The sequence below is a fragment of the Astyanax mexicanus genome, chromosome 23 (assembly GCF_023375975.1).
Source record: "Astyanax mexicanus isolate ESR-SI-001 chromosome 23, AstMex3_surface, whole genome shotgun sequence".
NCBI lineage: Eukaryota > Metazoa > Chordata > Actinopteri > Characiformes > Acestrorhamphidae > Astyanax > Astyanax mexicanus.
The window spans coordinates 23,767,160-23,794,822 of NC_064430.1; the positions used below are offsets into that span (position 1 = coordinate 23,767,160).

The 27,663-nt window shown below is 37.3% G+C and overlaps 2 protein-coding genes across 2 annotated transcripts; one reads left to right on the forward strand and one right to left on the reverse strand.

The window, feature by feature from the left end:
- Positions 1-253: 253 nt before the first annotated feature.
- Positions 254-8,121, reverse strand: polr3f (polymerase (RNA) III (DNA directed) polypeptide F). Its single transcript, XM_022665416.2, has 9 exons — positions 7,939-8,121; positions 6,527-6,644; positions 5,694-5,761; positions 5,528-5,595; positions 4,859-4,971; positions 4,001-4,144; positions 2,948-3,055; positions 2,008-2,199; positions 254-869 (listed from the first exon to the last, which is right to left on the reverse strand). The coding sequence occupies exons 1-9, from the start codon at positions 7,992-7,994 to the stop codon at positions 792-794; spliced, it is 945 nt and encodes a 314-aa protein (XP_022521137.1). The 5' UTR covers positions 7,995-8,121; the 3' UTR covers positions 254-791.
- A 959-nt stretch (positions 8,122-9,080) lies between these two features.
- Positions 9,081-27,663, forward strand: dzank1 (double zinc ribbon and ankyrin repeat domains 1). Its single transcript, XM_022665392.2, has 21 exons — positions 9,081-9,183; positions 10,444-10,614; positions 10,697-10,850; positions 11,521-11,626; positions 12,002-12,053; positions 12,416-12,516; positions 13,008-13,090; positions 14,295-14,412; positions 14,620-14,733; positions 15,542-15,634; positions 15,800-15,922; positions 18,685-18,849; positions 19,689-19,926; positions 20,586-20,689; positions 21,229-21,312; positions 21,961-22,063; positions 23,099-23,178; positions 23,273-23,356; positions 24,318-24,445; positions 26,249-26,323; positions 27,436-27,663. The coding sequence occupies exons 2-21, from the start codon at positions 10,506-10,508 to the stop codon at positions 27,557-27,559; spliced, it is 2,238 nt and encodes a 745-aa protein (XP_022521113.2). The 5' UTR covers positions 9,081-9,183; positions 10,444-10,505; the 3' UTR covers positions 27,560-27,663.

Consider the following 27,663-nt stretch of genomic DNA (forward strand, 5'->3'; position numbering starts at 1 on the left):
CACTTTTAAATTTAATCTTAAATAGTGTCAGTTAATAATGTAACCATTTAACAATGTTTATAACAGTTTAACATATTTATGTTATTCATGACTCTTATTATAAAAAGTGTTGATTGTGTGGAGCTCCATCACTTCAGGGTCCAATACTTGCCCTTGGTGTTTGAGCCAAAAAGCCTGGTTTGGGTTGTTGGAAATTACTAAATTAAAAAACAAAGTAGAAAAGGTGCTCAGCAAGAACTTCCCAACTTCTCACTTTTGTTCCACTCTTTATTCACACCACCAGAAATTCCACATCTCAGCTCAATTTAACTCAATTTAAACGCATCAGTTTTTCAAAACAAAATAGAACTGAGATCTTCTGCATGTTCTTCGTGACACGAAGTTCAAGAACAAACAAATCGTAATAAAAAGAAAAATCCACAGATGGAATTGAGAGTTATGGACACTGTGTGGCACAGTGAAGGGGCTGGAGTTATTAACAACATCTTTCACTAAACATTACCTCAAAATGATCTCATCTCTTTTTTAATTCAATGTTCTATCCGTGATTTTTTTTATTATCTGGTCCTGAGGGGAAGAGGAGGGGAGGTTCTTCATAGAAATGGAGGCATCTAGAGCCCTGGAGAACTGCCGGTATTTCAGTTCAATAATAATCACAGCTATTACAGTCCAGCATAAATAAAAACATCTTATGTTACATTAAATCATTGCAAAAAATGTACATGGCACTTTCTCCACAGAGGAAAAATACCCTGAAATAACAAAAGGAAAGGAAAGTTCATGGCTGCAGGTCAGAAATCCAGCCACTCTGCCATGTAGATGCAGGTTGAGGGTGAGATTTCCCCACCTTCATGGCAGTCATCAAACACCTGCAGAAGAGACAGAGGAAAGGTCAGGGCTGAAAAGTTCATTTTAAAGATTAAAAAAAAATCTAATTTTATCTCATTTTCTCCACAATTTGGAAGGCCAGTTACCCAACCGACCCTCATCACATCAGGGTTCTACTTTTTTTTTTTTACTGTTTTTAAGAAAAGAAAAAAAAATCACACTGTTCTCATTTCCCATTATATATCTACTACAGACATATTATATCTGTCCAGTATCATTTATTTTACTTTAATCCTGGATACATGGAGATATTTGGAGGAGTGCATTATTATTAGTCATTATCATGACTTAATTCTGGATCATGGACTTCTGTTACAAATCTGAATAAAATCTTGTATTTTTTAAGTATCTCAGTTATGGGGTGTGCCATATCATATCATATCGTATATGCGATAATAAAATTTAAATTAGAATTCTTGAAATAATGGTGTTAATTAACGTTTTGTAATTTTGCCAAGAGTATCATTGTTGCAAAAATACCATGAAATATCATGGTATTATTTTAGGGCCATATCGCCCACCATAAATTAATACTGAAGTCATCCAGACTACTAACGAACACGTAAGGTTGGTAACTCTTGATGAACTTATCCTGTACAACAGAGGAAACTCTTACTCTTCCTTTCCTGGAAAGGTCCTGATGAGTGACAGTTTCACAGTCATAATATTTTTGATGGGTTTTTTTTTGCTACTGCACTTGAGGATTTAATGTTCTTGAAATTGTTCTTTTCTGATTGACTGACCTTCATTGTTTAGTCCTTCCTTTACTACTTTACAACTGATGCTTTCAAACATATTAAAGAGACAAGAAATTCAAGTCATTAACTCTTGATGAGTTCAGCACAGCTGTTAACTGAAAGCCTAAATTCCAAGTTATCTAAATCTAATCAAGAGAAGCTACTTCAAAAAATGTAAAATCTAAAACCTATTCTGGATATTGATGGATGCGCTATGTGTTGTGATACTGTGGACTTGAGATGGCACTGCAGATGACATTTGGGTGCTACTGGAGATTTGGCACATTGGTGGCATAGGAAGAGCACAGGGAGAGGCTATATTTCTCTGTTTACACGGCAGCTTTGTGTAACAGGCAGGCTGCTGGGTAACGGTGGTATTTACCGGACAGAGTCCGCAGGGTGTTTTGACCAGGCCTGTGGGCTGGATGATGGGGTTCACTCCCCTGTAAAGCTTCATCTGTCCGTCCACACACCCGACCGTCCCTTCCTTAGCAGCAATGATGGTCATCTCCACCTTTCCATCGTAGATCAGTGTGTTCAGGATGGTCTCGATGTCCTCCATAGACAAATCCACCTGCACACAGGAGCACAGTTCTCTCATTTCCTATCCAATTTCTAATTCCTTTTCAAGAAGTGATTTTACAGACATATTCCTATATTTCTGATGCAGTCTCGATCTGATAGAGATCGATTGACTGACATTACTGACAAAAAAAGACTTTGAAATGTCACCAAGGCACATTTGGCACCAACATTCTGCTGAACAGCCAACAGAAAGATCTGAGGCTTTACTGTATACTAGTGCATCTCAAAAAAAATTAATATCACTGAAAAACTTTATAACTTTATAAGCTTTATTTCACTAATTGAATTCAAAATGTGAAACTCATATAGATGTATTACAAAGTAATAGTGAGTGTATTTTAAAAAATCAGTGTCTCGGAAAATGAGAATATTATACAAGACTAATTGGTACTTTTGTCAGTGTGGGCAGTGTGCCAAGTCCTGCTGGAAAATGAAATCTGCATCTCCATAAATGTTGTTATCAGCAGAGAGAAGCTGTAAGATATGAAGTTCTATAAGATTTTGTGGGAAAACAAAACTGCACTGACTTTAGACTTGATAATAAAACACAGTGGATCAACAGCAGCAGATGACAGACATGACTCTCCAAACCATCACTGATCATCAGTAAATTTTACATTTCATTTGTAAATTCAGGGAGCAGAGTCTGGAGGAAGAGTGGAGAGACACACAAAGCTCACACTTCAATGTGTAAATACTGTGCTGTAAGTGTAAAGTGTGAGGAGGTTGAGGCTTGCCTTGCTGATGCCGAGCTCACAGATATATTTCCACACTTCGTGAGACGTAGCGAAGGAGCTGTTCCTCTGCACCATCGGACTCTGCTTACTGTCTCTAGCTGCCTCCGCCTGAAACACATGAGAAGATGCACTCTGATTAATTTCTGCTCAAGCACACCTGATTCTACTCACCTGTTGATTAGGAGGTTCATAAGGTCTGTTAGAGCAGGAAAATCAAGCAAACTCTGCTGAACTATTGCTGCATTCAAGTGCATGTCGAGCTGCAAGTTTCTCTGCAAAAATGTTCTATTGGGTTCAGGTCTAAAGAATAGAATTCGCCTAGGGCCACCCCAGGACCTTAAAATGCTTCTTAAACAACCACTCCTCAATTTGGGTCATTGTCATGCTGGAAGACCCAGCAACGACCCATCTTTAATGCTCTTGTCCAAAATCTCACAATACAGTACCCTATCCATCCTCCCTTCAGTACAGTGCAGTTCTCCTGTCCCCTTTATAGAAAAGCTCCCCAATGTTGAAGTTTCCACCCCCATGCTTCACAGTTAGAACAGTTTTCTTGTGGTTGTGCTCATCATTCTTCTTCCTACAAACATAATGATTGGATTTGATACAAAAAAGCCTCTATTTTGGTCTAATCTGACCACATGACCCTCTCTCATGCCTTCTCTGGATCTTCCAGATGGTTATTGGTAAACTTCAAATGGATCTTTTTCTTTTTTTATTCTGTCTTTCATAGTTGTAGTGAACCTACAATAAAAATTACCGACCTCTACAATCGTTGCAGGTGAGAATATTTGCTAAATCAGCAGCATATTAAATATACGTTTGTAGATGTTTCAAATGACATTACTATTAAAATGAACATACAAATAGTACATTATATTTTATATTTTACCATTGTTTATGTACCCAGTCTGCATGGAAAGCACATGAATGCAGCTTTAGTCCATTCCACTGTCCATCCTGTATTCATCTTCCCATAATCAAATATCTGCTCCAGTAGCTTCTGAGCTTCTTTACAAGCTGAATAAAATGAATTAGCACAATCAGACTCACCTTGCTTTGTAAGAATTTGAAGCACTGCTGGTTGAGAACCTCCACAAACTCCGACTCGAAGTCCTGATCACTGTACCACGCTCCCCCTGTAATCGAGCGGTCTGGCTGCAGGTTATACAGCATGTAGACCTTCTTCTTAGAAGCCTGCGTGCAAAAAAAAAAAACAGTGATCAGTTATAATGGTGTAAATTACAGTGTACATTATTTTATTATATGGACAATAACTTGACTGCTTGTTATTTATAGAGATAGAAATTAAGAACAATAACAATAACTGCGATATCCTTTTTAAACACATTTTCAATATTTCTGTCATTAGTAACCGAACGTTGTTTGCTGTTTAAAATCATATCAAAAAGCAGGAGTTACCATATCTAGCCATTAATTCAGCTGAGAAGGGGATTTCATTTTCCAGCAGTACTTGGCACACTGCCCACACTGCCAAAAGTACCAATTGGTCTTATATAAGATTCTTTGGCTGTTTTTCCTTTTCATAGTCATTACAATAAAGGAAATAAACACATAAAATAGATCACTATGTGTTTAATACACCTATATAATATATTAGAGTTTCACATTTTCAACTGAATTACTGAAATAAAGTTACTTTTTTGAGATGCACTAGTATAGTGATAAACTGTAAATATTGGCCAGCATACATCCCCATATCCATACATCATTACTCCCTTAAAAACAATACGGACATAGTAGCCCTCCACAAATACCAAATAATTTCAAATTATTTAGGTATCTAATTATTACGAATAAGAACCTAAAAATAAACCCAAAGTTTGAAAGGTTAAAGTTAAACTGTTGTTTCTCCAAAATCTCAGCCCATTTATTTTTTTCTCAACTTACTGCGACAGACTTGACCGCTTTTATGAGCTTCTTGCTCTCAAGGTTCTTTAAAATTTTGTTGATTTCAGTCAGAGGCAGGTTGCTCTTGTACCGGATATCCCTGCTCCAGATTCCTGTAAAGAGTACAGATACAAACCAATCAATCAATCAATCAATCAATTAATTAATCAATGACTAGATCTTTTTCCTTTCTTTCCTGTTTTTCCCCCAAAATTTATTTTGGCCAATTGTCCCACCCATTCAGCTGCTACTCAGTTGTATATCTCCTATTACTAGTGATGCTTCAACACCAGCAGGGTGAAGACTAGCACACGCCTCCTCCAACACATATGAATTCAGACTCCGCCTCAAGTAGCATCACAGCACTAATGCTCGGAGGAAAGCGCAGCGACTCGGTTCTGATACATTAGCTCACAGATGCAGCCTTGTGCTGATCCACATCACCCTAGGAGTGCTGATGGGGAAAGAGAGAGCGCCATCTACTGTACTGTACCCACCCAGAGAGAGCAAGGACAACTGTGCTTACTCGGGGCTCCGGCAGCTGGTGGCAAGCTGCATAACCAGGATTCAAACCATAATAAACCATAATGATATGTATTCAGACCCCGTGTTGATTCCACGTAGCCCCCCAAAAACCCTGACAATGACAATTAGGAGCAGGTTATTTACCTTTATTCCCAGCATCCTCAATAATCTGGTAAACCAGCTTCTCTTGGTTGTCAGAGCCCTTCATTTTACTGGAAACACATAAAAACACATTAAACATCAAAACATGTTGTAAAAGCATATAAATCTTTATATAAATACTCTTTAATAATAAGTTAAAGGCTTTTACCTTGCCAACTGGACATCCTTCAGCCTGTACAACAAGCCATTGCTGTTTCTGAGAAGATCGAGTTGGCCCTGCAGATCATAATGCAAAATTTACTTTAAGAATGTGAACAATTAAATATTAATATTTATTCAGATTAAAACAAATATTTAAATAATGATGATATAATCTTCAAACTAGTGGTGTCATTCGATTAAAAAATGTAATCTGATTTATCATGACAATATTCTGTGACATCCCACCCTGCAAAAACTCATTTTAGGTTAGTGGTTAGCTCCTTTAAACGTCCTTCTGTCATTTATGATGGTCTATTTGTCTCTCTCTCACTGTGTGTGTAATTAAAAACATGATTTTAGGCATAACTTATATAATTTGTTAAATTGATCATTTTAAATGTATTAAAATTAATTAATTATTAAAATCTTTTATACTGTCCTAACTTTTACTGATTCAGGGTTGTATATTATATATATATTATTTTACTGCATATCGTCGCTGTCCAATGAAAAACACTTATCTCCATCCAAAACAGCAACTTTACAGGAGAGAGAAAAAAACATTGTAAACTTTCAATGGAAGTCAATGTAAAAAGAGTTTATTTCAGGTCATTTTGAAGAGTTTCTATTAGTCTGTTCATCAAGAAATTTTGGCACAGTGTGAAGGACAGTTTGTCTGTTCAAATTATGTAGTAAATTAAAATCGACAAAAATGGAGATACTTTTTTTTCATTGGACAGCAAAGATATACAGCAAATATATAAATAAACAGCAAATATATAAAGGCTTGATTTTCCTCCACCAGGTCTGTTAGTACCTGTGCAGGTATTGAACACTCACCACAGACAGCAGCCGGTTGATGGCCATGGCCCGCTGCTGGGGCTCCACATGAGGCAGGTCATTCTGGATCACCTGATCAGTGATGCCATGAGGAAACTGCTGACAGAGCTCCTTAATCCTAAACACAAATCAAATTAATATACATCATCAAGCTTTTTCTATAATTTTCTATAATTTTCTATACATCATAAATGATCCGGTTAGAACCCCTTGTTTTATGATAAGACACACTACAGAGTTATCAAATAAAAACGTTATCGGTCCCAGAAAAAAAAAAAACATGCGTAAAATTATGTAATTATGTAAATTGTTTATATAATTCAAAGTAGAATCTAAAATAACTAGACCTCACCAGGTCCTGTTCTGATTAATGTAGAGATCAATGCTCCAACACAGAGGGTCAACCACAGCTATTCCAATTTTATTCTATTATATTATACCCTAACTATGACTAAGAAGACCAATTTTAACACTCAGTCCTGTTACCTAAATTAGTTCTTAGATCTTATTTGTTTATATTTTTTAAAATACAAATTTTGAGAAAATCACTAGAATGTGATCAGTGTCCACACGCCATTTAGCTATTTTTCATGTTTTTGCTAATTCGATGCTTAATTAACAGTAGTCTCTGCCAGTAACTGGAGTGAGTTCCAGTAACAGGACTGAGTTCCATTAACAGAAGTGAGTTCCAGTAACAGGAGGGAGCGGCAGTAACAGGAGGGAGCGCCAGTAACAGGAGGGAGTGCCAGTAACAGGAGGGAGTGTCTTGAACAGGAGTCATTTTTTTTGTATTTTTTTTAGATAAATATTAATTATTTGAACATGCAGTCTATAGCCATTTCTTTAAAATAAAGACTTTATTGAGTGAAAAATTAAAGGAATTAGTCGACTTATAAACTTTTAAACATGTTTTTAAATGACACGTGAGTTTTGTAACCATCTTCAGATTAGAAACTTGTAAAAAAAAAAAAAAAAGAAGTAAAGCTGCCTGAGTTTGACCAGTACATGTTTGGAATAGTTAAACATGTGTAATATTAGATTTAGAGTTGAAAAAAGATTTAAAAAAATAATAAAAGTTTTATTTGGAAGAGTTACAACAGCAAATAGCACACAATCGGTGGAATAGTAAATATATTTTGCAGGCATCAGAGAACCCATAATAAAATTTGGGAGACTCCCTGGATTTCAATGAAAGTTGGGATCTCTGGTTTATACTGTATGCAATGTAATAAAACTTTTTTTTAACTTTTAAACATGTTTTATTTTATTTGCGTTTTTATTTACTATTCAAAAATTTCTAAAATGTACTGATACACTTGGATCAGCTCTCTTAGAGTCTGGAGAGTCTGAGAACCTGCAGGTTTCAGTGATCAGACTTTAACCCAGGGCTGATCTCGCCTACTGAAACTCACCTGTTCTCAATATCCACCGGATCCGGATTCTCCTTCTTCACCTTCACATCCCCCATCACTGCTGACCGATCAGAACCTGGGTTCTAGATACAGCAGAACATCCAGATCCTCTCCACATTTACAGCACTGTAAACACAGCAGAAACAGCGTGCCGCAGGTGTACTGTCCAGTAATACTACCCGTCGATATGTGCTTCTAAACCGCACTGCGCATGCGCTGAACCATATTTTAAACGTTTTCTTTATGTTTTAATGTGTTTTTAATCTGCTTGACAGCTACAAAACTGTAAATTGCAATTTAAAAAGTAAATTTGCAATAAAAAAATATTGCAAATAATAAACTATTAAACAATAAGTCTTTTAAAAATATTTTTTTGACCATAACGTTACCTGATACAGTAATTTAACCTATATAAATATCCTACCTACACTTCTGCGGGAGATAAAAATATAGTGTTTTTTTGTGTATTTTATGTTTAAATATACTTTATTTAAAGCACGGTTTGGCAAAGTAACACAATTTGACAAAACACCGGGTCCTTCCCCCTCCCACAGCCTGTTCCGCTCGGTTTAGGAGTCTCACGGAAAGCCTGTTTAAAAATGAACTGCTCAGATAAAAGCGTATTTACAGTTTATTTTTAATAATAAAAAAGCAGTTCTCGTTCATGTCGTCTCTATTTAAAACAAAAACAAAAAATAAACACGAGAAGCACTGTAAAACCAGCTGGACGCTTCTTAACCGCACTGCGCATGCGCCCAATCATATTTTTGTAATGTATGCGTATGTTTTTAGAATACTTTTGTTTTATATCTGTATGTTATATGTATATGTATATATGTATATTTAATATATATATATATATTACCAACTATCTATCTATCTAGCTGAATAGAGATGTTACAGAGACTGTTCAGAGTCTATCTGCTGTTGGATGAACATTCAAGAACAATACCGTAAAAATAATATAATATAATAATGTTTTTATTTGTAAAAGTATAAAAATTGTATTTTTTTACTGTTTTAAATGAATAATAAACAAATATACACTTTGAAAAAAAATGTTTTTTATTCTGTGACTGACATATAAGCTAAGGTCGTTTGCCATTGGCTGACACGGTTGCTAGGGGCTACGCGCTGGACCAATAGCAGCGCGTTTTGCTGTGCGGTGTAGTTGATGGTTGTTGCAGCGGTGGATACGGTACACATGCAGGAGATCTGCAGCCTGAACCCGGAGCACAGGTACAGGTGAGGAGCTGAGCATTGCTAAAGACCCGCACCTGGATTAACACCTGTATTCCCTCAGGATCTGTAATTTACTGCAGATCTGAGGCTTATATATCTGTAGAGAATCTGTAGAGAGGAGATTCCGGGTTTATCAGACACTAGAGGGCGCTCCTGAGAGAGACAACAATTAATGGTTTATTTGGAGCAACTGAGAAAAAAATTGAATTTATCATTTTTAAAGCTTTTACACTACAGGTATAAACATTTTAAAGTATACTAGTGCATCTCAAAAAATAGAATATCATTGAAAAGTAACTTTATTCCAGTAATTCAGTTCAAAATGTGAAACTCATATATTATATAGATGTATTAAACACAGAGTCATCTATTTTAAGTGTGTATTTATTGTTGTTAATGATTATTGCTTACAGCCAATGAAAACCCAAAAATTAGGATCTCAGAAAATTATAATATTATATATTAAGACCAATTAGTACTTTTAGCAGTGTGGGCAGTGTGCCAAGTCCTGCTAGAAAATGAAATCTGCATCTCCATAAAAGTTATCAGTAGCAGAGGGAAGCTGTAAGATATGAAGTGCTGTAAGATTTTGTGGGAAAACAAAACTGCACTGACTTTGGACTTGATATAACACACATTTTATTCATTTATTTTAATTTAAACATATATTATTAATGCAATAAGGTATTATAAAGAAATAAAATTTAATTATATAATTGTATTTTCATTTAATTATCTTGTGGAGTGATGAAGCATTACGTCTAATCAGAGGGCAAATCTTAGGGGGTTTAGAGAGCCTGTGTTTTTATAAAAATAGTGATATTTTACACCATATATCAATAATGCATTGTAAATGATTCAATATATTGCAATAGAGATTTTTTTTTCATCCCATCTCTACTATTGGGACCCATAATAATAAAGCGCACTGCACATGCGCCCAACCATGTTTTTTATGTTTTAATGTGTTTTAACAATCATTTCGTTTTCCTTGTGTGCATTAAACCACCTGCTTGAAAGTTACAATACTGTAAATTGCAATTTAAAAAGTAAATTTGCAATAAAAATATTGCAAACAATAAACTATTAAACAATAAGTATTTTTAAAATATTTTTTAGACCATAACGTTACCTGGTACTGGTAATTTAACCAATGTAAATATCCTACCTGCACTTCTGCGGGAGATTTTTTAAATATAGTGTTTTTGTGTACATTTAAAAAAATGTTTTAATCCTTCATGGATGCTGTTGTCTTCATTACAGAATATCAGAGCGTATTATTTGGAGCGCTGGTCCCTCTGAACAGCTTCACCCTCTGACTGATAATGACTGCAGGCTCCATCACAGCTCCGTTCATCATCCCCATCCGAGTGCCGCCTCCTGGTAAAGCCAAGCATGAGATAGACACCAGCACACCTGTGGAGATTAAATCAGGTGGGGATGAGTTCACTGTTTTCCTGCACTGATGCAGAGCTACTGTATGAACTGTATAATTAAAGGGTTTCTCTGGTTTCAGACTCTCCTGATGTGAGTGTTTTCTACACGCTGGACGGGAGTAAACCGGAGGTGTTGAGGAGGCCGGAGGTTAGAGGCAGCAGCACCATGACCTACAGCGAACCCATATACCTACCCAGCGGGAAAGTGTCTGTGAGAGCGCTGGCCGTCACCAGGTAGAGGTCCAACTCTCTCAAATATGCTCAAAAATCATATTAAGATGCATTTTTTGATAACCATTGATTTTAAGCTCTATCTGGATGGGATCAGTTTCTCAGGGGGTTTTGGGGTAATTTTCTCTTTTATGGGGGTTTTTATCTTCTGTGATTTTATACCTGTCCAGAACGATCATGTACGTGTTTTTCTCAGTCGTCCTCTGAGAAAATTACAGGCTGAATTATCTACTGTTTTTCTCTGTCCCGTCCGGACGCACATCTCTGAGTTTCATCTCCTCGCCTTTAATAAAATAGCTATTTGTCCACTGCCGCGCACTGTAATTACACTTTAATAAAATCACAGAGGATAAAAAAAAACATAAAAGAGAAACTAATGCCGTGCGGATAGGGCTTTAAAGGTGGACTAAACTGTTTGGGAGGAGCACTGTGTGATGTATGGGTTTAGAGGCGGGGCAGGAGGCAGAGCTGATTGGCTGATCGGATCTATGGCGAGCAGAAACCAAACTCTTAAAGCACTAAGAAACTTACAACATGTTCTTTAGTACGGTTTAGTATGGAAGTATTTAGTACTATGCACCTTTTGGGTGTAACCAGTATTTGCTGTATTGTATATGTGCATTATTGTTAAGCTTCAGATTGACAGACAGGTTCTTCTCGTATTTCTCTGCAGTGATGGTCGGCAGAGTGCTGTTGTTACTAAAGTCTTCGTGGTGGAGCAGATTCCCTCCGAGCTGCAGGACTACGAGGAAAACCAGCTGGATTCCTCCACCCAGCAGGTTTTTTAATTTATATATATTTTTTTCACACTTTTTACAGAATCCCAGCTGTCGAAGTTTGGGCTGTAGAAGAAAATAATTATTCTATTAACTTAAAACACGTTAAAACACATTTACATTTAAATCTACACAAATCAGTAAAAAAAAACAGTCCTGTGATTGATCCTGTGTAGCGTATTGAGAATTTGTAATGTTTATTAAAAAATAATGTCTTTCCTTACTATTATTTTATATTATTTAGCCAAAAATGTTGTGTAACAGGGTAGTTAAAGTGACACTTATTCACGTTTTAAGTTTATTGTGCTTCTAAATGTGACTTGTGTCTTGTTGTTTAATAATTTTGTTTAATTTAAGTTAAATATGTATATTTAACAGAATCATACCTCCTCTCCGAATGGAGATGCAGAGGCCTCTGGAAAACACTTGGGTATGTTTTTGGGCTTAAAAATCCAGCTTGTTTAGCCACCTATGCTAAACCATTAGCTTTCATAAACGTTAATAATTATTAATATGTTTTATAATTATATTAGTTGGCTTAAAAAACTCCCAATTAAGCGTAACTACAAGTAAATACAACAGCAGCTTTAGTTAATCCATTATTTTTTCAATTATTGGTTGTTTTTAAAATCACAAATATAAACAGAAAAAGGAGAAATAAAGTAAAAGTAAAAAAGCTTAAATATTGTAGAGGTCCAGCTAGTTGCTTCCTCAGGACTTTTACAAAAAAATGTATGATTTAATTATATTAATAAATATTTTTTATTTTTTTATTTTATAAATTATTTTTAGATAATTCTTTCAGTGGATCCCGTCGGGTTCGAAAAGGCCCTCGGTTTCTTTCCCAGCGATTAAACTCAGCATCTGGGTCCCAGCCCACAAAACACACACAGGTTAGTGTTCTGATGCCGATGTTTTATTTTTTGATTAAAGCCAATTTATACTTCATCATCAAAACTAAACGTATCCTGTTGCGCACGTCCCAGAAATGTACCTACACAGACACCGTAGGCAGCTGCATAGGGCGCTCGCACAGGTTGTGCCATAGACAATACATTAACTTGACACACATAAATTAACCTTTTAGTCGACACTAAAATTTTGAGCCTACAAATTATTCAAATTAGTCAACATTGTCAATTTGTTGCTAATTTTTTTAGCTCTACTCAGTGGTTAATACCAGCTAAGGGGAGCTAGGTTTTCAATTCACAACTCTGTTATCAATAAACCCCTGTAACCCTAAGCGCTCAGAGTCAGTGTGTCAGTATACTGTAGATCACAGTGTTAATGATCCCCCCTCTACCAAACTTTACATTTGGCACAATGCAGTCAGACAAGTACCCTTCTTCTGGTGAATGTATATAATTGTGTCTGTTTATTTAAGAGCACAGCTGCGGTGGAAAGCATCTTCAAAAATTTAACCAGCACTCAGAAGTCCCGCATTCAGCTTGAGACAGATTTCCTAAGGTGAGAAAAAGAGAAAGAAAGAGATGATTTTTTTATATATTTTAATATTAATGTAATGTTAGAAACTACAGGGGTTGGACAGTGAAACTGAAACACCTGTCATCATTTCGTATGGGATTTTAGGTTTCATGGCTAAATTGGAGCAGCCTGGTGGCCAATCTTCATTAATTACACATTGCACCAGTAAGAGCAGCGTGTGAAGGTTCAATTAGCAGGGTAAGAGCACAGTTTTGCTCAAAATATTGCAATAAACACAACATTATGGGTGACATACCAGAGTTCAAAAGAGGACAAATTGTTGGTGCACGTCTTGCTGGAGCATCTGTGACCAAGACAGCAAGTCTTTGTGATGTATCAAGAGCCACGGTATCCAGGGTAATGTCAGCATACCACCAAGAAGGACCAACCACATCCAACAGGATTAACTGTGGACGCTGTAAGAGGAAGCTGTCTGAAAGGGATGTTCGGGTGCTAACCCGGATTGTATCCAAAAAACATAAAACCACGGCTGATCAAATCATGGCAGAATTCAATGTGCACCTCAACTCTCCTGTTTCCACCAGAACTGTCCGTCACCAAAATAAATTATTGTGCTCTAAAACCAGGTGTTTCAGTTTCATTGTCCAACCCGTGTATATAAAGTTTCCGATAGTATCTAAGTGCTGAGCTTGTAGTTTTCTGTATTTATTTGATGCACTATATTGCCAAAGGTATTCTTAATCCATAAGGTTTAATATGATAATGGTCCACCCTTTGCAGATATAACAGCTTTAACCTTTCTGGAAAGGCTTTCTACAAGGTTTAGGAGTGTGTTTATGGGAATTTATCACCATTTTTTCAGAAACACATTTGTAAGTTTAGACACTGATACCAAACTTTACTTTAAGTAACGCTTTCCTGGCAACCGCCAAACTCAGACTTGTCAATTGGATTGCTAGACAGAAAAGCATGATTCCTCCTTCCAGAGAATATATAGCCTCCTGCTCTACTGCTGATTATGTGATGCGAGATTTTCACAGCAATGCCTGAGCTTTTCTTGAACCTCTGTTGTTTCAATTCACAATAATGGCACTTACGGTTGACTAGGGCATCCCAGAAAGCTACATCAATACACTGTAATAATAAATAGCTTTTATTGTCGAGGGATTTCAAACTTTTAGTATGTAAGGAATCTGATCGTGGGATTGAATCTCTTGTCCTGTAGGTGCACCACTTGTTTAAGCCATCGACCATCGGACCCCTTCGCACGGTTCTGTTTACACTGCGGAGCTCCGGTTCCGCCCATTCCAGGACAGAGACTTCCTCCTACTGAGGGAGGACGGGTAATTCTAGGATTATATAATTGTTTTATATATTTATAGTCATTCAGGTCACTTATATTCATCCTCAGATGCTTTATCTCCTCTAGCATTGGTGCATAACATATCATTATATGTGTAACCAAAATCGCAAAACCTTTAAATGGCATCCTACAGGAGAAGTGTTAATAACTGTTTCATTAATGATCACTATCACTATCACTATTGCAGATGATGCTGTGTGTGCAGTGTAAGAGCATGGTCCCGGCGAACACGTCGTCGTGTGTGGTGTGTGAGGTACCGCTGGCTCCACAGCTTCAACCACAGGCCAGCCTGAGACTGCAGGTACACAACACACACTCTACTCCACAACTCACACACACACCTGAATCTACATACGGTTTCCAGCTATGCTGTTAGAACCCTCCATTATTTAGTGCCATAAAATAAAAACATGATTAGAATGACACTATTATGTAAATTTATAACTATAAATTTACCTTAGTTGCGTCATTCTAATCATGTTTTTATTTCAGTAGTGCCTGAATTAGTCATAATTTTTTATCAGTAGTGAATTTCTATATGTATATTTACCTCAGCAGTGCAATTCTTATCATGCATTTACCTCAATAGTGCAAAGTTAGACATACATTTATCGCAGTAGTGCTATTCTCATCATATATTTACCTCAGTAGGGCATTTTTAATCATAAGTTTACCTCAGTAGTGCTATTCTAATCCCACATTACCTCACTAGTTCAATGTTAGCCACAAATCTATCTCAGTAGTGCATTTTTGTCATGAATTTACCTCAGTAGTGCCAGTCTAATCATACATTTATTTCAGTAGTGCAATGTTAGCCAAATAATTCCCTTAGTAGTGCATAAATTAGTAATAAATGTGCTTCAGTAGTGCAATGTTAGACGTACATTTCCTCAGTAGTGCAATTCTAATCATATATTTACCTTAGTACTGCTAATCTAAACATACATTTACCTCAGTACTGCCATTCTAATTATACATTTACCTCAGTAGTGCTATTCTAATCATCCATTTACCTTAATAGTACAATGTTAGTTATACATTTAGGTCAATAGTTACTGGTAGTGTATGAGTAATTGATCTAATCTGTAAATTTTGATCTTTCCCTATAGGACAAACTGATCTGTCAGTCATGTGGAACAGGAAACCCCGCCCACATCACTTACTGCGTGACCTGCGAGACCAGACTACCTCAAATTGACAGTGTAGGAGCTCTGCATTATTTTATTTTTTATTATTTTATTTTTTTCACAATACACTTTAGACCAGAAACGTTAAGCAGACTGAGATATTTTAAATGTTCTGAATCAGTAAATGATGTTGTAAATCAGTTGTCTGATTGGTTTATTTGATGTCTGTGTTGTTTTTAGCCTGTACTGAGCAGTCAGAGTGCTCCTCCTCTACCCTGCACTGAGGGGAAGATGGTTTCCTGCCCCAAATGCAAGAGAGTGAATCACTCGGACGCTCGATTCTGTGACTGGTGTGGAGCCAAGGTCAGAAACAGCACACATTTATACTTATTTACTTATTTTCCAAGCTGTTACATGGCCACAAAAAATCTGTTTTGGAAAATGAAGTGTATTGGGATGGAGGGCTACAGACTAGTAGCTCTCCAGCCCACAGGGTTGTTGAACCAAATTGCAGAACAGTTGATCTCAAAGCAGGTAAAAATAACCAAGTAAATAAATAATCACACCACTCCTCTCGCAGGATCGAACACGTGTTGCCAGGGTCGCACTCCAATACACTACTGCTGCCCCAGCTAGTGAATTGGGACACGGCTGGGAAAAAAACGTCCTTATAAGAAGATAGAGATCCCAAAAAACGGGCAGAAAAACGGACTAAACTAAAGTCACGCTGAGCGCAACAGAGAGAGAGACAGGGGAGAAATGTAAACAAAAGCTCACCAGAGAAGCATTTTTTAAATATTTTCTTCATTACCGTTCAATATAGTTCATTAAACAACCTTAAGGGCCAGCTAGAACTCAACACTGATTGGTCAAAGATATTCAGAGGCAGGACTGGCTGTCCAGAACAGTCACAGCTAGTTTAGCTGAACCTTTTGAGTGAAGGAAACCTCTAGAACTCCTTTAAGACATCTGGAGAACCATTCCAGGTTCTACCTCAAGAAGATGTGCGAAGTTGGCATGAAAGCAAGAGGAACTACTTTGAAGAATCTGAAGTATAAAACATATTCTGGCTTGTTGTCACGGAATGACCCAGGCAGGGAGACGAGGAGGCGGACACAAGTGCAGGTAGGGTGAAAATAAATAATAATTTAATAAATAAATAACAAGAAAACAAGGAACAAGTAACATGAAAAAGATACACAAATAACCAATAACAAATCAAAGAACCTAAACTAAACCAACTAGAGATAATAAATAAACAAACAGGGAATATATACAAGGACTAAACTAGGAATCAACACAAGCAGTGTATATACAGGGAGCTAGGGAACAAGAAATAAAACAAGAAACTAGAAATAAACAAGGAAATAAACTATAAACGAGAAAACAAGAAATAAACAAGAAACAAGGAACCAAGGCTAAGAGAGAACAAGGAAACACTGAGAAAACTATTAAACACTGAGAGAGACAAACGACAGGTGAAGGTGCAAAGACCGACGGAGACAAAGTGGCAGAGGAGGGCTATTTAAAGAAACAGGAAACACACTATAATTAGAAACACCTGGGGAAGGGGCGGAGCTACAAATGAGAAACAGGTGGAAAAGTACTGAGACGGGAGACACAGGGGAGCACAGGTCACGTGGGGAAGACACACAGAGGCTGTGACCGAAATGGCTCCCTATTTACTAGTTAGGGCACTATTGAGTATGTCAGCCATTTTTCTTTGAGTGTCCGAATCATAAGGGGGGATTCGAACGTGATTTTGAGGGCACTAAAAACTCCCATAATGCATCATGATTTATAGTAAACTTTGCTGCTTACTAAGCGAGCTAAATGTGTCCCAAAATGCTTTGCGGGTCTCGCTACTAAGCAACAGACAGCCGAAGAAACGGAGCGGACAGCGAGCCACCAGGGTTGCCAGATTGTTACAGTGGGAAACGTGTTTCAAATCCACAAAATTACTGAGAAAACCACCCAAACAGCTGATGTTCGTCATATTAACAATATTACAGGGTTTATTCCAACATGATCTTAACTAAAATATCATAAATATCTTAAATTCCACTGATTACAAAAAATTATATTTAAATTAGTTTATCTGCATGTTTGTGTGATGTGTTTTGTGCCTTGTATCATTGGACACACGAAACAAAGACGTAAAAACAGTAACGTTTCATAAAAACAACCTTGCAAGCAATGAAAGAAAGAAATAACTTACTCACATATAATAACGAACATAAACACAGCTTCAAATTTCCATCAGCAGGACTAAAAGCTCTGTCTCTGCCAGGTTAGATATCTAACTATAACACCGCCGGGTTAAATTTCCAAACTCTTTACACTTGGTAGTTTTGTTCACCTGTCAAATCACAGCGTTTCCTCCAGACAATTTCAGACACAACTCGACATTTGGCATGAAACCACCCAATCTGGCAACAATGCGAGCCGGTGTACGCTGCTATTTTTAAGGTTTTCTTCATGTAGTTCAGTAATGTGAGGATCATCTTTTAAACAGCGTAAATATAACAAACAGATAAATAACGTCATGATCAGCTCAGAGCTTCACTATCTTTAATTCAGAGCTCAGTTCAGTGTGTTTATGGAGTTTTAAACACGGCTCAACCCCCCTCACCTGTGTGTTTTTATGCGACCGGTGCTGGCGCATGATAATGATGAGTTAGTGTCCGAATTCACTCCAGTTTTACCACTAATTAGTGAACTTATTAGTATCTCCCTACATAGCGCAACACTAATGAGGGAGTAGGGAGCCATTTCGGTCACAGCCAGAGACACGAGACGAGACCACGATGTGACACTTGTTTAACACTTTTTTTTTGCATTAAATAATTACATAGTCATCCCCTCATAGTTTTTTGATGTCTTCAATATTAATGTACAATGTAGAAAATACTAAAAACAAAAGAGAAAACGTTAAATGAGAAGGGGTGTGTCCAAACTTTTGACTGGTACTGTCCACTGGGTATCAGACAGCTCAGTACAGCTGCTTTTAAACAGTCAGTTTTAATTATTTTTTTTGCGAAAAATAGTGTATATCTGTATATTAGTGTGTGTGTGTGTGTGTGTGTGTGTGTTTGTTTTTGCGCTTGTGTGTGTGTGTGTTCCAGCCTGGTCATGTGAGGAGTTTGGTGAGATGTTCTCAGTGTGGGGCGAGCAGTCACCCGTACTCTAACTACTGCGGAAGCTGTGGTTTGTTTTTGGAAGGTCCACCTCGACCGCCCCCCCGCACCACACAGCCGGGTCCACAGGAGGGCGCAGTGGTGTCTGAACAGGTCAGACATTTCCTGCAGATTTCAGTTTATTACTGATGTTAAAAAAATAACATCAAACTGGGTTTATTTTATAATAATGTTACTCAACATTTGCTAGATTCTTGCAGTAACAGGGTGTCAGGTTTTGGTTAGAATGTGTAATTGAACCGAGCATGCAGTAGAGTAGAAGACCTGTATCTTCTAAATCTGGGGATTCTCTTCTCTTCTCTTCTCTTTCTCTTCTCTTGGTCTTTTTCTTGCTCTATATTTCTCTTATCTCTTTTTCCCCTTTGATTCTTCTCTTCTCTTCTCTTCTCTTCTCTTCTCTTCTCTTCTCTCTTGGTCTCCCTCTCTTGCTCTCTCCTTTTCCTCTATTCTCTCTTCACCTTGCTCTGTTTCTCTTCTCATCTCTTTGTTTCTCATCTCTTCTCTCTTGGTCTCCCTCTCTTCCTCTCTTTTTTTCTCTTCTCTTCTCTTGCTCTCTCTCTTTCTCTTCTCTCTTGGTCTCCCTCTCTTGCTCTCTCCTTTTCCTCTATTCTCTCTTCACCTTGCTCTGTTTCTCTTCTCATCTCTTTGTTTCTCATCTCTTCTCTCTTGGTCTCCCTCTCTTGCTCTCTTTTTTTCTCTTCTCTTGCTCTCTCTCTTTCTCTTCTCATCTCTCTTGGTCTCCCTCTCTTGCTCTCTCTTTTTCTTCTCTTCTCTTCTCTCTTAACCTTGCTCTGTTTTTCTTCTCATTTTCTTATCTCCTCACTTCTCTTTTCATCTCTTCTCTCTCTTTCTCTATCTCTCTCTTGCTTTTTCTCTTTTTCATATCTTATCTTATCTCTCTCTCTCTCTCTCTTTCTCTCTCTCTCTAATAGGCTTCATCTGGAAGCACATCCTGGCAGCCGGTCTCCGCTCCAGTATCCTCTTCTGTGTTGGATGTGGCGGCGGGGAGCGTGGCGGAGCATTTGGACGCTCAGACTCAAACCACAGGGATCTTCTACCCATCAACCACCGATCTGCAGAGGAGGAGCCAGAGGAGGGAGGAGGAGCTGAACAGACAGGAGAAGATGAGCGACAGGAAACCTCTTCTGACCGCCATCAGCCCCGGACGAGGTGAACCAGCCCAGAGACTCACATCTATAAATACATTATATATATATATATATATATATATGTATATATATATATATATACATATATATATATATATACATATATATATTATATGTATATATACAGTCAAAAAACATAGAACACCCCATTAATTATAATGCATGACTGACAGTCAGGTCTGTCATGATAATTACATTATCAATTTGTCGTACAATATATGGGCATGGCCTAAATAAATTTACCTCACTTCGAAATAAAATGAAACATAGGCGCTGTATTGACTTTGTTTAAAACAGCATTTTTATTACATACATTTTATATATGTAGAATATTATTTTTGTGTATATTTCTAATGCAATATCTAAATATTTTTAATAAAAGACAACCTTTCTCTTTAAAATGGTTTTATTACAAAATAATGCTGTTATATTATCATATCATTGTTATAAAACATAAAAAAGCATGATTTAATGTTCCCAAAATAATTGCAATAAAAAATATTAGTGTTATTTAGTCATATTTTAGTGTTTAGTTCATAGACCTTTATGTGATATTTTTTATATTTATAAGATCTTTCTATATAGCTGTTTTTTTACACTTTTGCTATTTAAGAAGAAGAAGTATCCAGTATCTTTAATACTGTGTTTGTGTATATGCAGGGTACTGGAGGAAGCAGCTGGATCATATCTGCGCTCACCTGCGCAGTTATACGCAGAACAACAGTGAGTTCAGAGCTCTGATTGGAGAGCCAAGGATGGGCAGGGTGAGACAACCTAAAGAAGATTTGTAACGTTTTATGTTTTATGTACAGTTTTATGTTTTATGGACAGTTCCAGAAAGCATATTCTGTATTGCTATATGCCCAGTCAGTCCAACAAGTGCCAGCTGGGACCGACCGGCGTGGGCCGAACACACGGTTCCTCCGCCTCCCCACGTCACAATATACAGTTTATAGAGATCTTTTCTCAACTCGTCTCGTCTTGTCTCGTGAGATGAGTGTCTTGTCTTGTCACACCCCTACAATTGGGTAGAATATTGATAAGAACCACAAGTTATTATCACAGGTTCAGCTCTGTGGACTTCCTGATCCCTATAAACATACAAAAAAGTCCTCAAGGCCTAAGAGTGAAATAGAAAAGTTATTTCCAATCACATTCTTCATGTACCATTCCCTATATATTTTTAAATAAAATAAATAAAATTATATAATTTTATATCATATATATAATATATATATAAATAATATATATAATTATATAATTTTGTATATCCTGTGTTGAATATGTTTCATGTGTTTTTCAGCTGGTTTCTGTAGTTATTGAAGAAGACAGTTATGAAGTCAGCCTGCGTATTAATTTCATCTCTGCTGCTCCACAAAGACCCACGGTAAAGAACCACAGCCATTCACTGTAGTTACATACAGCTCTGGACAAAAATCAGTTTCTCTGAATTTGCTATTTATAGGTTTATGTTTGAGTAAAATGAACATTGTTGTTTTGTTCTATAAACTACAGACAACATTTCTCCCAAATTCCAAATAAAAATATTATTTAGAGCATTTATTTGCAGAAAATGAGAAAGGTTTGAAATAACAAAATCAATATTATAACCCTGATGGTTTTAAATCACAATTTTTATGCATCTTGGCATCATGTTCTCCTCCACCAGTCTTACACACTGCTTTTGGATAATTTTATGCTGCTTCAAAAATTTAAGCAGTTCAGTTTGGTTTGATGGTTTGTGATCATCCATCTTCCTCTTGATTATATTCCAGAGGTTTTCAATTTAGTAAAACTTATCATTTTTATTTGGGTCTCTTATTTTTTTCAGAGCTGAATATTCAGTAAGTGCTAAGTATGTACATAGGTGTTTGACTTGTTATTAATAATGATCATATAGATCAGAACTCAAATGGAACAGAGGAAAAGTAGATATAGAAATATATATTAGAATAAAAAAAGTATCAGAAAAATCAGTATAATGTTTTATAATGACTCTAAACTGTGTGATATATGTGCTCTGCTCTGTGTCTAGTCATGTGCTACAGGGCAGATGAATGGATCTGTATATGAGGGTCACAGTCTCAGTGCTGTTACTGAGGGGCGAGCCACCCGAGCAACAAGCCTGTCCAGCATCGGTACATTACAACACACACACACACATATATATTCTTATATCTCAAAAAAATAGAATATCATTGAAAATGTTACGTTTATTTCAGTAATTCAGGTGAAAATGTGAAACTTACAGCCAATAAATAAAACAAAATCAGTGTCTCAGAAAATTAGAATATATAATAAGACCAACTGGTACTTTTGGAAGTGTGGGCAGTGTGTCAAGTCCTGCTGGAAAATGAAATCCTCATCTCTATAAACATTGTTTTCAGCAGAGGGAAGCTGTAAGATATGAAGTGCTGTAAGATTTTGTGGGAAAACAAAACTGCACTGACTTTAGACTTGATAATAAAACACAGTGGATCAACACCAGCAGATGACAGACATGACTCTCCAAACCATCACTGATTGGTGGAAACTTCACACTAGACCTCGAGCAGTTTGGACTGTGTGTCTCTCCACTCTTCCTCCAGACTCTGCTCCATTGATTTCCTTTAAATAAAATGTAAAATTTACTGATGATCAGTGATGGTTTGGAGAGTCATGTCTGTCATCTGCTGGTGTTGATCCACTGTGTTTTATTATCAAGTCTAAAGTCAGTGCAGTTTTGTTTTCCCACAAAATCTTACAGCACTTCATATCTTACAGCTTCCCTCTGCTGACAACAATGTTTATAGAGATGCGGAAGATTTTATTTTCCAGCAGGACTTGGCACACTGCCCACAGTACTGCCAACAAGAAGTACCAATTGGTCTAATATAATATTCTAATTTTCCATAATCAAAACCAACAATAAAAAATAAGCGATTAAAATAGATCACTCTGTGTGTTTAATACATCTATATAAAATATGAGTTTCACATTTTCAACTGAATCACTGAAATAAAGTAACTTTTTATAATGATATTTATACTATTTTTTTAGATGCACCTGTACACAGTACCCTCACACCATGCTCATATCTCAGATTGTTGATTAAGTCTATTATAATGTTGTGTATTGTGCGTATCTGTGTGTGTGTGTGTGTGTGTGGGTGTGTGTGTTTTTTGAACTGGTAGTGAATGAGAATGGGACGAACACCAAGAACCAGAGAAAGAGCCACAGCTCAGCCGTAAGAGAGAAACCCACGACATCATCAGTCAGTATTCTTTATCCCCCCGCCCCCATGTTTAACAGCATCATAAAATCACAGTTACATGTATAAGGAGCATTATTAATGTGATTGTTGACAGGACGCTAAAAACAGCCTGCTGCTGAAGGAGGTGGGGCCGGAGGGGAGTGGCCGAATCTCTGTGGTGCAGCAGCTATTGGACGAGGCAAGAAAATGCTTATACTCTCCTTCTCTCTCTCTTTCTTTCTCATATTACTCTGGAAAAAATGAAGAGAGCACTTCAGTTTCCGAATCAGTTTCTCTGATTTTGCTATTTATAGGTTTATGTTTGAGTGAAATGAACATTGTTGTTTTATTCTATAAACTACAGACAACATTTCTCCCAAATTCCAAATAAAAATATTCTCATTTAGAGCATTTATTTACAGAAAATCAGAAATGGCAGAAATAAAAAGATGCAGAGCTTGGTTTTTAATCACAGTTTTTTTTCATGCATCTTGGTATCATGTTCTCCTCCACCAGTCTTACACACTGCTTTTGGATAACTTTATGCTGCTTTACTCCTGGTGCAAAAATTAATTCAAGCAGTTCAGTTTGGTTTGATGGCTTGTGATCATCCATCTTCCTCTTGATTATATTCCTGTTTTTAATTTGGTCAAATTAAAGAAACTCATCATTTTAAGTGATCTCTTATTTTTTTCAGAGCTGCATTTATTATTTGTATAAGACAGATGACATGTTTAAAATCTTTACTGATATAAATTGTGTAATTAGTTGAGAACTAAATGACTAAATAACAGACAATGGAAACCAAAAGTTTGTGGACACTTTTGAATGGATTCCAGTCCAAACCTTAAAACGTTGTCTGTACGGAAACTGCACGATATATCGCTCTAACAAGCAGAAGCAACCTAATCGAGTAAAGGTCCGACGATCCTGCAAAAGTACGTGTTTCTACATCAACCACTGTGTGAGGAGATTTGTGTGAGTGATTTAATTTTAAGCGTGGAATAATAATAAGAAGAAGAATACGAAGAACAGCAAGTTGTCCGACTTAATAATAATAATAGAATTTTATAATAGTATATAATTGACACACTAATCAATTCATTATAATCCATTAAACCATCCGCACAGAATTAAACTCAGTGTCCGTGTCTCTGCAGGGTGCTGATCCGTCATGTCTGGGTACTGATGGTCGTCCTGCTCTGGTTGCCGCTGTGATGAACGGACAATGTGACATCATCCCCGTACTGGTGCAGAAAGGTGCAGACATCAACCAGCAATCTGGACTGTGAGTATCAAATCTAATCCAATAATGCGCCATGTCATGATACAGGAACTAATATAGTGTCCCATGACTTTTGCCACGTCCCATGGTAGCTTAAGAAAGGACACTGTATGTGTGACATACACAGTATATGGGTGAGATTCTGTTGTGGGCCTGGAAAGATCTCCATTATAGACCCACTATGAATTCTTCTGTAACCCCTGGGAGACTAACAGCCAGAGCAACACAAAAAAAAACACTTAAGGATAACCAGGGTAAGACCCAGAAAATAAGAACCAACACTCGGATCAGTATTTTTCTTGAAAATTTATTAGACAACAGAAACCACATTTCCCATCATCTCTTAGTTAGCACTTGGAATCACGCTACCCTGTGATTTCCATAGGAAAGTAATTCATTATAAAAATCACACACCGAAAGGTTCACACACTGGGTCCTGATTTTAACACGGCACACTGCAAAGCTGAATCACACAAAAAGACAGTGATCACACTACAACCCCACACAAAATAACACCCTCCTAGAGGGTAATCTTACAGGGGTGATCCAGGCTCAGCTAAGAGAACTAACGGACAAGGATTAACACACTGAAACAAACAAACAAAAGGAAAATAAACAAAAAAAGAAAAATAAATAAGCCAGCTGTCCACACGATCCCATCCAGTGACCCACTGACAAGCTGGCTTATTACAGATAACCATTACACCCCATGAGCAGCCTCAGACCATACCAGAGAATTACAGCTAAAAAACTTTACTTTATTAAGATCACTTTAAAATCACTAAAGAACAGCAACTGGCAGTTAATGGCGCTCCGAGCACATCTACAAAGAACAAATAAACAAACCATTACAGCACAACCTTAGCATACAATAAACCTCAAAAGAACTTATAAATAAGGTCACAGAAATTACATACCATTAATCCCATACTGCACTGCTAACAATCCCCGCACCCATTATCAGTTACATGCAGTCACCTACAGACCAAACATAAATATACCAACTGACCTTCCTCAAGTCCCTGATCATTGGCCCGCTCATTGTGCCTCTGATTACGCTTGACTGCCTGTTCTTCCATTCGCTGCCTCACATGCTCATAAACCACCCGTAAACTGGCTTGATGGTCTTGAACCCAGTTCTCTACTGGTTCCGTCTCCTCCATATTACTCCCAAGCAAAAAGTCCACCGGCAACCGGGGTTCACAGCCAAACATTAAATAATAAGGTGCCATCCCTGTAGTCTGATGGGGGGGTTGTATTATAGGCATATGTTAACTGAGATAAGTGATGGGGCCAGTGTCTCTTCTCAGCTGGAGGTAAAGTTCGAAGCAGGTCATGCAAGGTGCGACTGTAATGGAAGGTGCTTGAGGAAGATGTGGACCATGCAACATGACAGTGACCCAAATGCTGTGGGGTGAATAGAATTAGGCTTTACAATAAGAAACCTCTCAAACATCTGAGACACAGCTGAGAGATTTCTGCATGGACGAGTAGGGGAAAAACTTTCTCCAAATTGTTGCCAGATACATGTATATGGCTGTAGGAAATTACTAATTGAGATTATTTTAGCTAAAAGGGGAAATATAATCTATTAGGTCCTAATATTTTCCTGTACATTCATGTGAAGTCTGATATCAGATATGATACCTGTCTAATAAGCAATATGTCTAAATTTTTGCAGACTCATGCTCACCCAACTTTTTCATGATTTTTAAAATGATATTAGGGAGGTTACTGTGAATTTGAAGTGACGTTATTAAAACTGTAAGGCAGTAAATGTTGAGTTGATAATTTATTGTCCTGCAGGTTAAACAACACAGCCTTGCATGAAGCTGCAGCTCTTGGGAATGAAGGCCTTCAGAGTGCTGAAATCCTGCTCGGGTGAGAACTGTCTGTCTGTAGTTCTGCCTGTCACAAAGACAGACAGTAAGGGAACTTGGAGGGTCAAGGGCTTTGTTAAATGGCCCAAAAGTGGCAGCTTGAGGAATCCTGGTATCAAACTATCATCAGTAACCTGGTGCTCTAACCCCTGAGCCACCACAGCAATAGATTTACAAGCCCATGAGAACCAATGGGGGTCTTTTCTTAAAGCGTCCTGTCCTTCATTTTAACTCATGAAGTTTTAAAGTGACATATATACTGAACATCCTGAAAGCATCACTACAGGACAGTGTGTGAATCTGTGTTCCTTCTTCTGACCTTGTTTACAGAATGTAGGAGTGCTAGTATTCTTCTTTATTTCTTTTTTTTTCCCCAAATCTAATGATTTTCTGGCCAAACCGAGAAAGGTGAGACTAGCACATGCCTCCTCCGACACATGTGAAGTCAGACTCAGGCAGGAAAGCAGGAAAGTGCAGCGACTCGGTTCTGATACATCAGCTCACAGACGCAGCCTTGTGCTGATCCACATCACCCTAGGAGTGATGAAGGGAAAGAGAGAGTGCCATCTACTGTACCCACCCAGAGAGAACAAGGCAAATTATGCTCTCTCAGGGCTCCGGCAGCTGATGGCAAGCTGCATGACCGGGATTCGAAACAGCGATCTCCTGATCATAGTGGCAGCGCTTTAGATGCAAGCTTCTAAAAAAAAAAAAAAGTGAATTATTTGCTTTTACTGATCTGTTCTAAGTGTTCTACGTTCTGTAAAACTAGTTTTGATACGATTTCTTGAGCACATTTAAAAAAATACTTAAAAAGATTATGAAATGCTGTTGTTTTATGTTTCATTCATGTTACATTAGGAACTAAGCAGCACTTGCTGAGGTTTTCTGTAAGACAGTATTAGGAGTTAGCTAGCCAACGGTGCTGTATTAACTCTGCTCTGTGAGTAAGCTAGTGATTTTATTAGTGCTTGGTTTAAGTAAAATGTTGTTTGTTTGAAGATATTTTAGTCTGAAAACAATGATAATTAGCACAAATTGGCCGTCATATAATTAACCTGAGAGTACTCCTAAGGGAATTAAACTTTGATGATTTTTTTTTTCTGTTTTTAGGTGCAATGCCAGTTTAAGGACCCTTAACGCTCACGGTCAGGTACCATATGACGTGGCCCAATCAACCAACTGCAGCGCAATGATCTCCCTGCTGACCACGCCCACTGAGTGGGGCATGACATAAATGCATCCCAACGTTACGTATTCTCCTAATTTGTATGCAAGTATGATCTCTGTATGTTTTTTTTTATACATACGAGAGCACTAATAAACTATTAAAATGTTAAA

What these genes read in the sequence shown, in the direction of transcription:
- dzank1 (XM_022665392.2), top strand. Translation starts at nt 10,506, where the DNA reads ATGACTGCAGGCTCCATCACAGCTCCGTTCATCATCCCCATCCGAGTG. An exon ending in AGCCCACAAAACACACACAG is followed by an intron (nt 12,517 to 13,007) that starts GTTAGTGTTCTG and finishes TGTTTATTTAAG; the next exon opens with AGCACAGCTGCGGTGGAAAG. An exon ending in AGAAACCCACGACATCATCA is followed by an intron (nt 23,179 to 23,272) that starts GTCAGTATTCTT and finishes GATTGTTGACAG; the next exon opens with GACGCTAAAAACAGCCTGCT.
- polr3f (XM_022665416.2), bottom strand. Translation starts at nt 7,994, where the DNA reads ATGGGGGATGTGAAGGTGAAGAAGGAGAATCCGGATCCGGTGGATATT. An exon ending in TGAGGATGCTGGGAATAAAG is followed by an intron (nt 4,972 to 5,527) that starts GTAAATAACCTG and finishes TACTCTTTACAG; the next exon opens with GAATCTGGAGCAGGGATATC. An exon ending in AAGCGGTCAAGTCTGTCGCA is followed by an intron (nt 4,145 to 4,858) that starts GTAAGTTGAGAA and finishes TTTTGCACGCAG; the next exon opens with GCTTCTAAGAAGAAGGTCTA.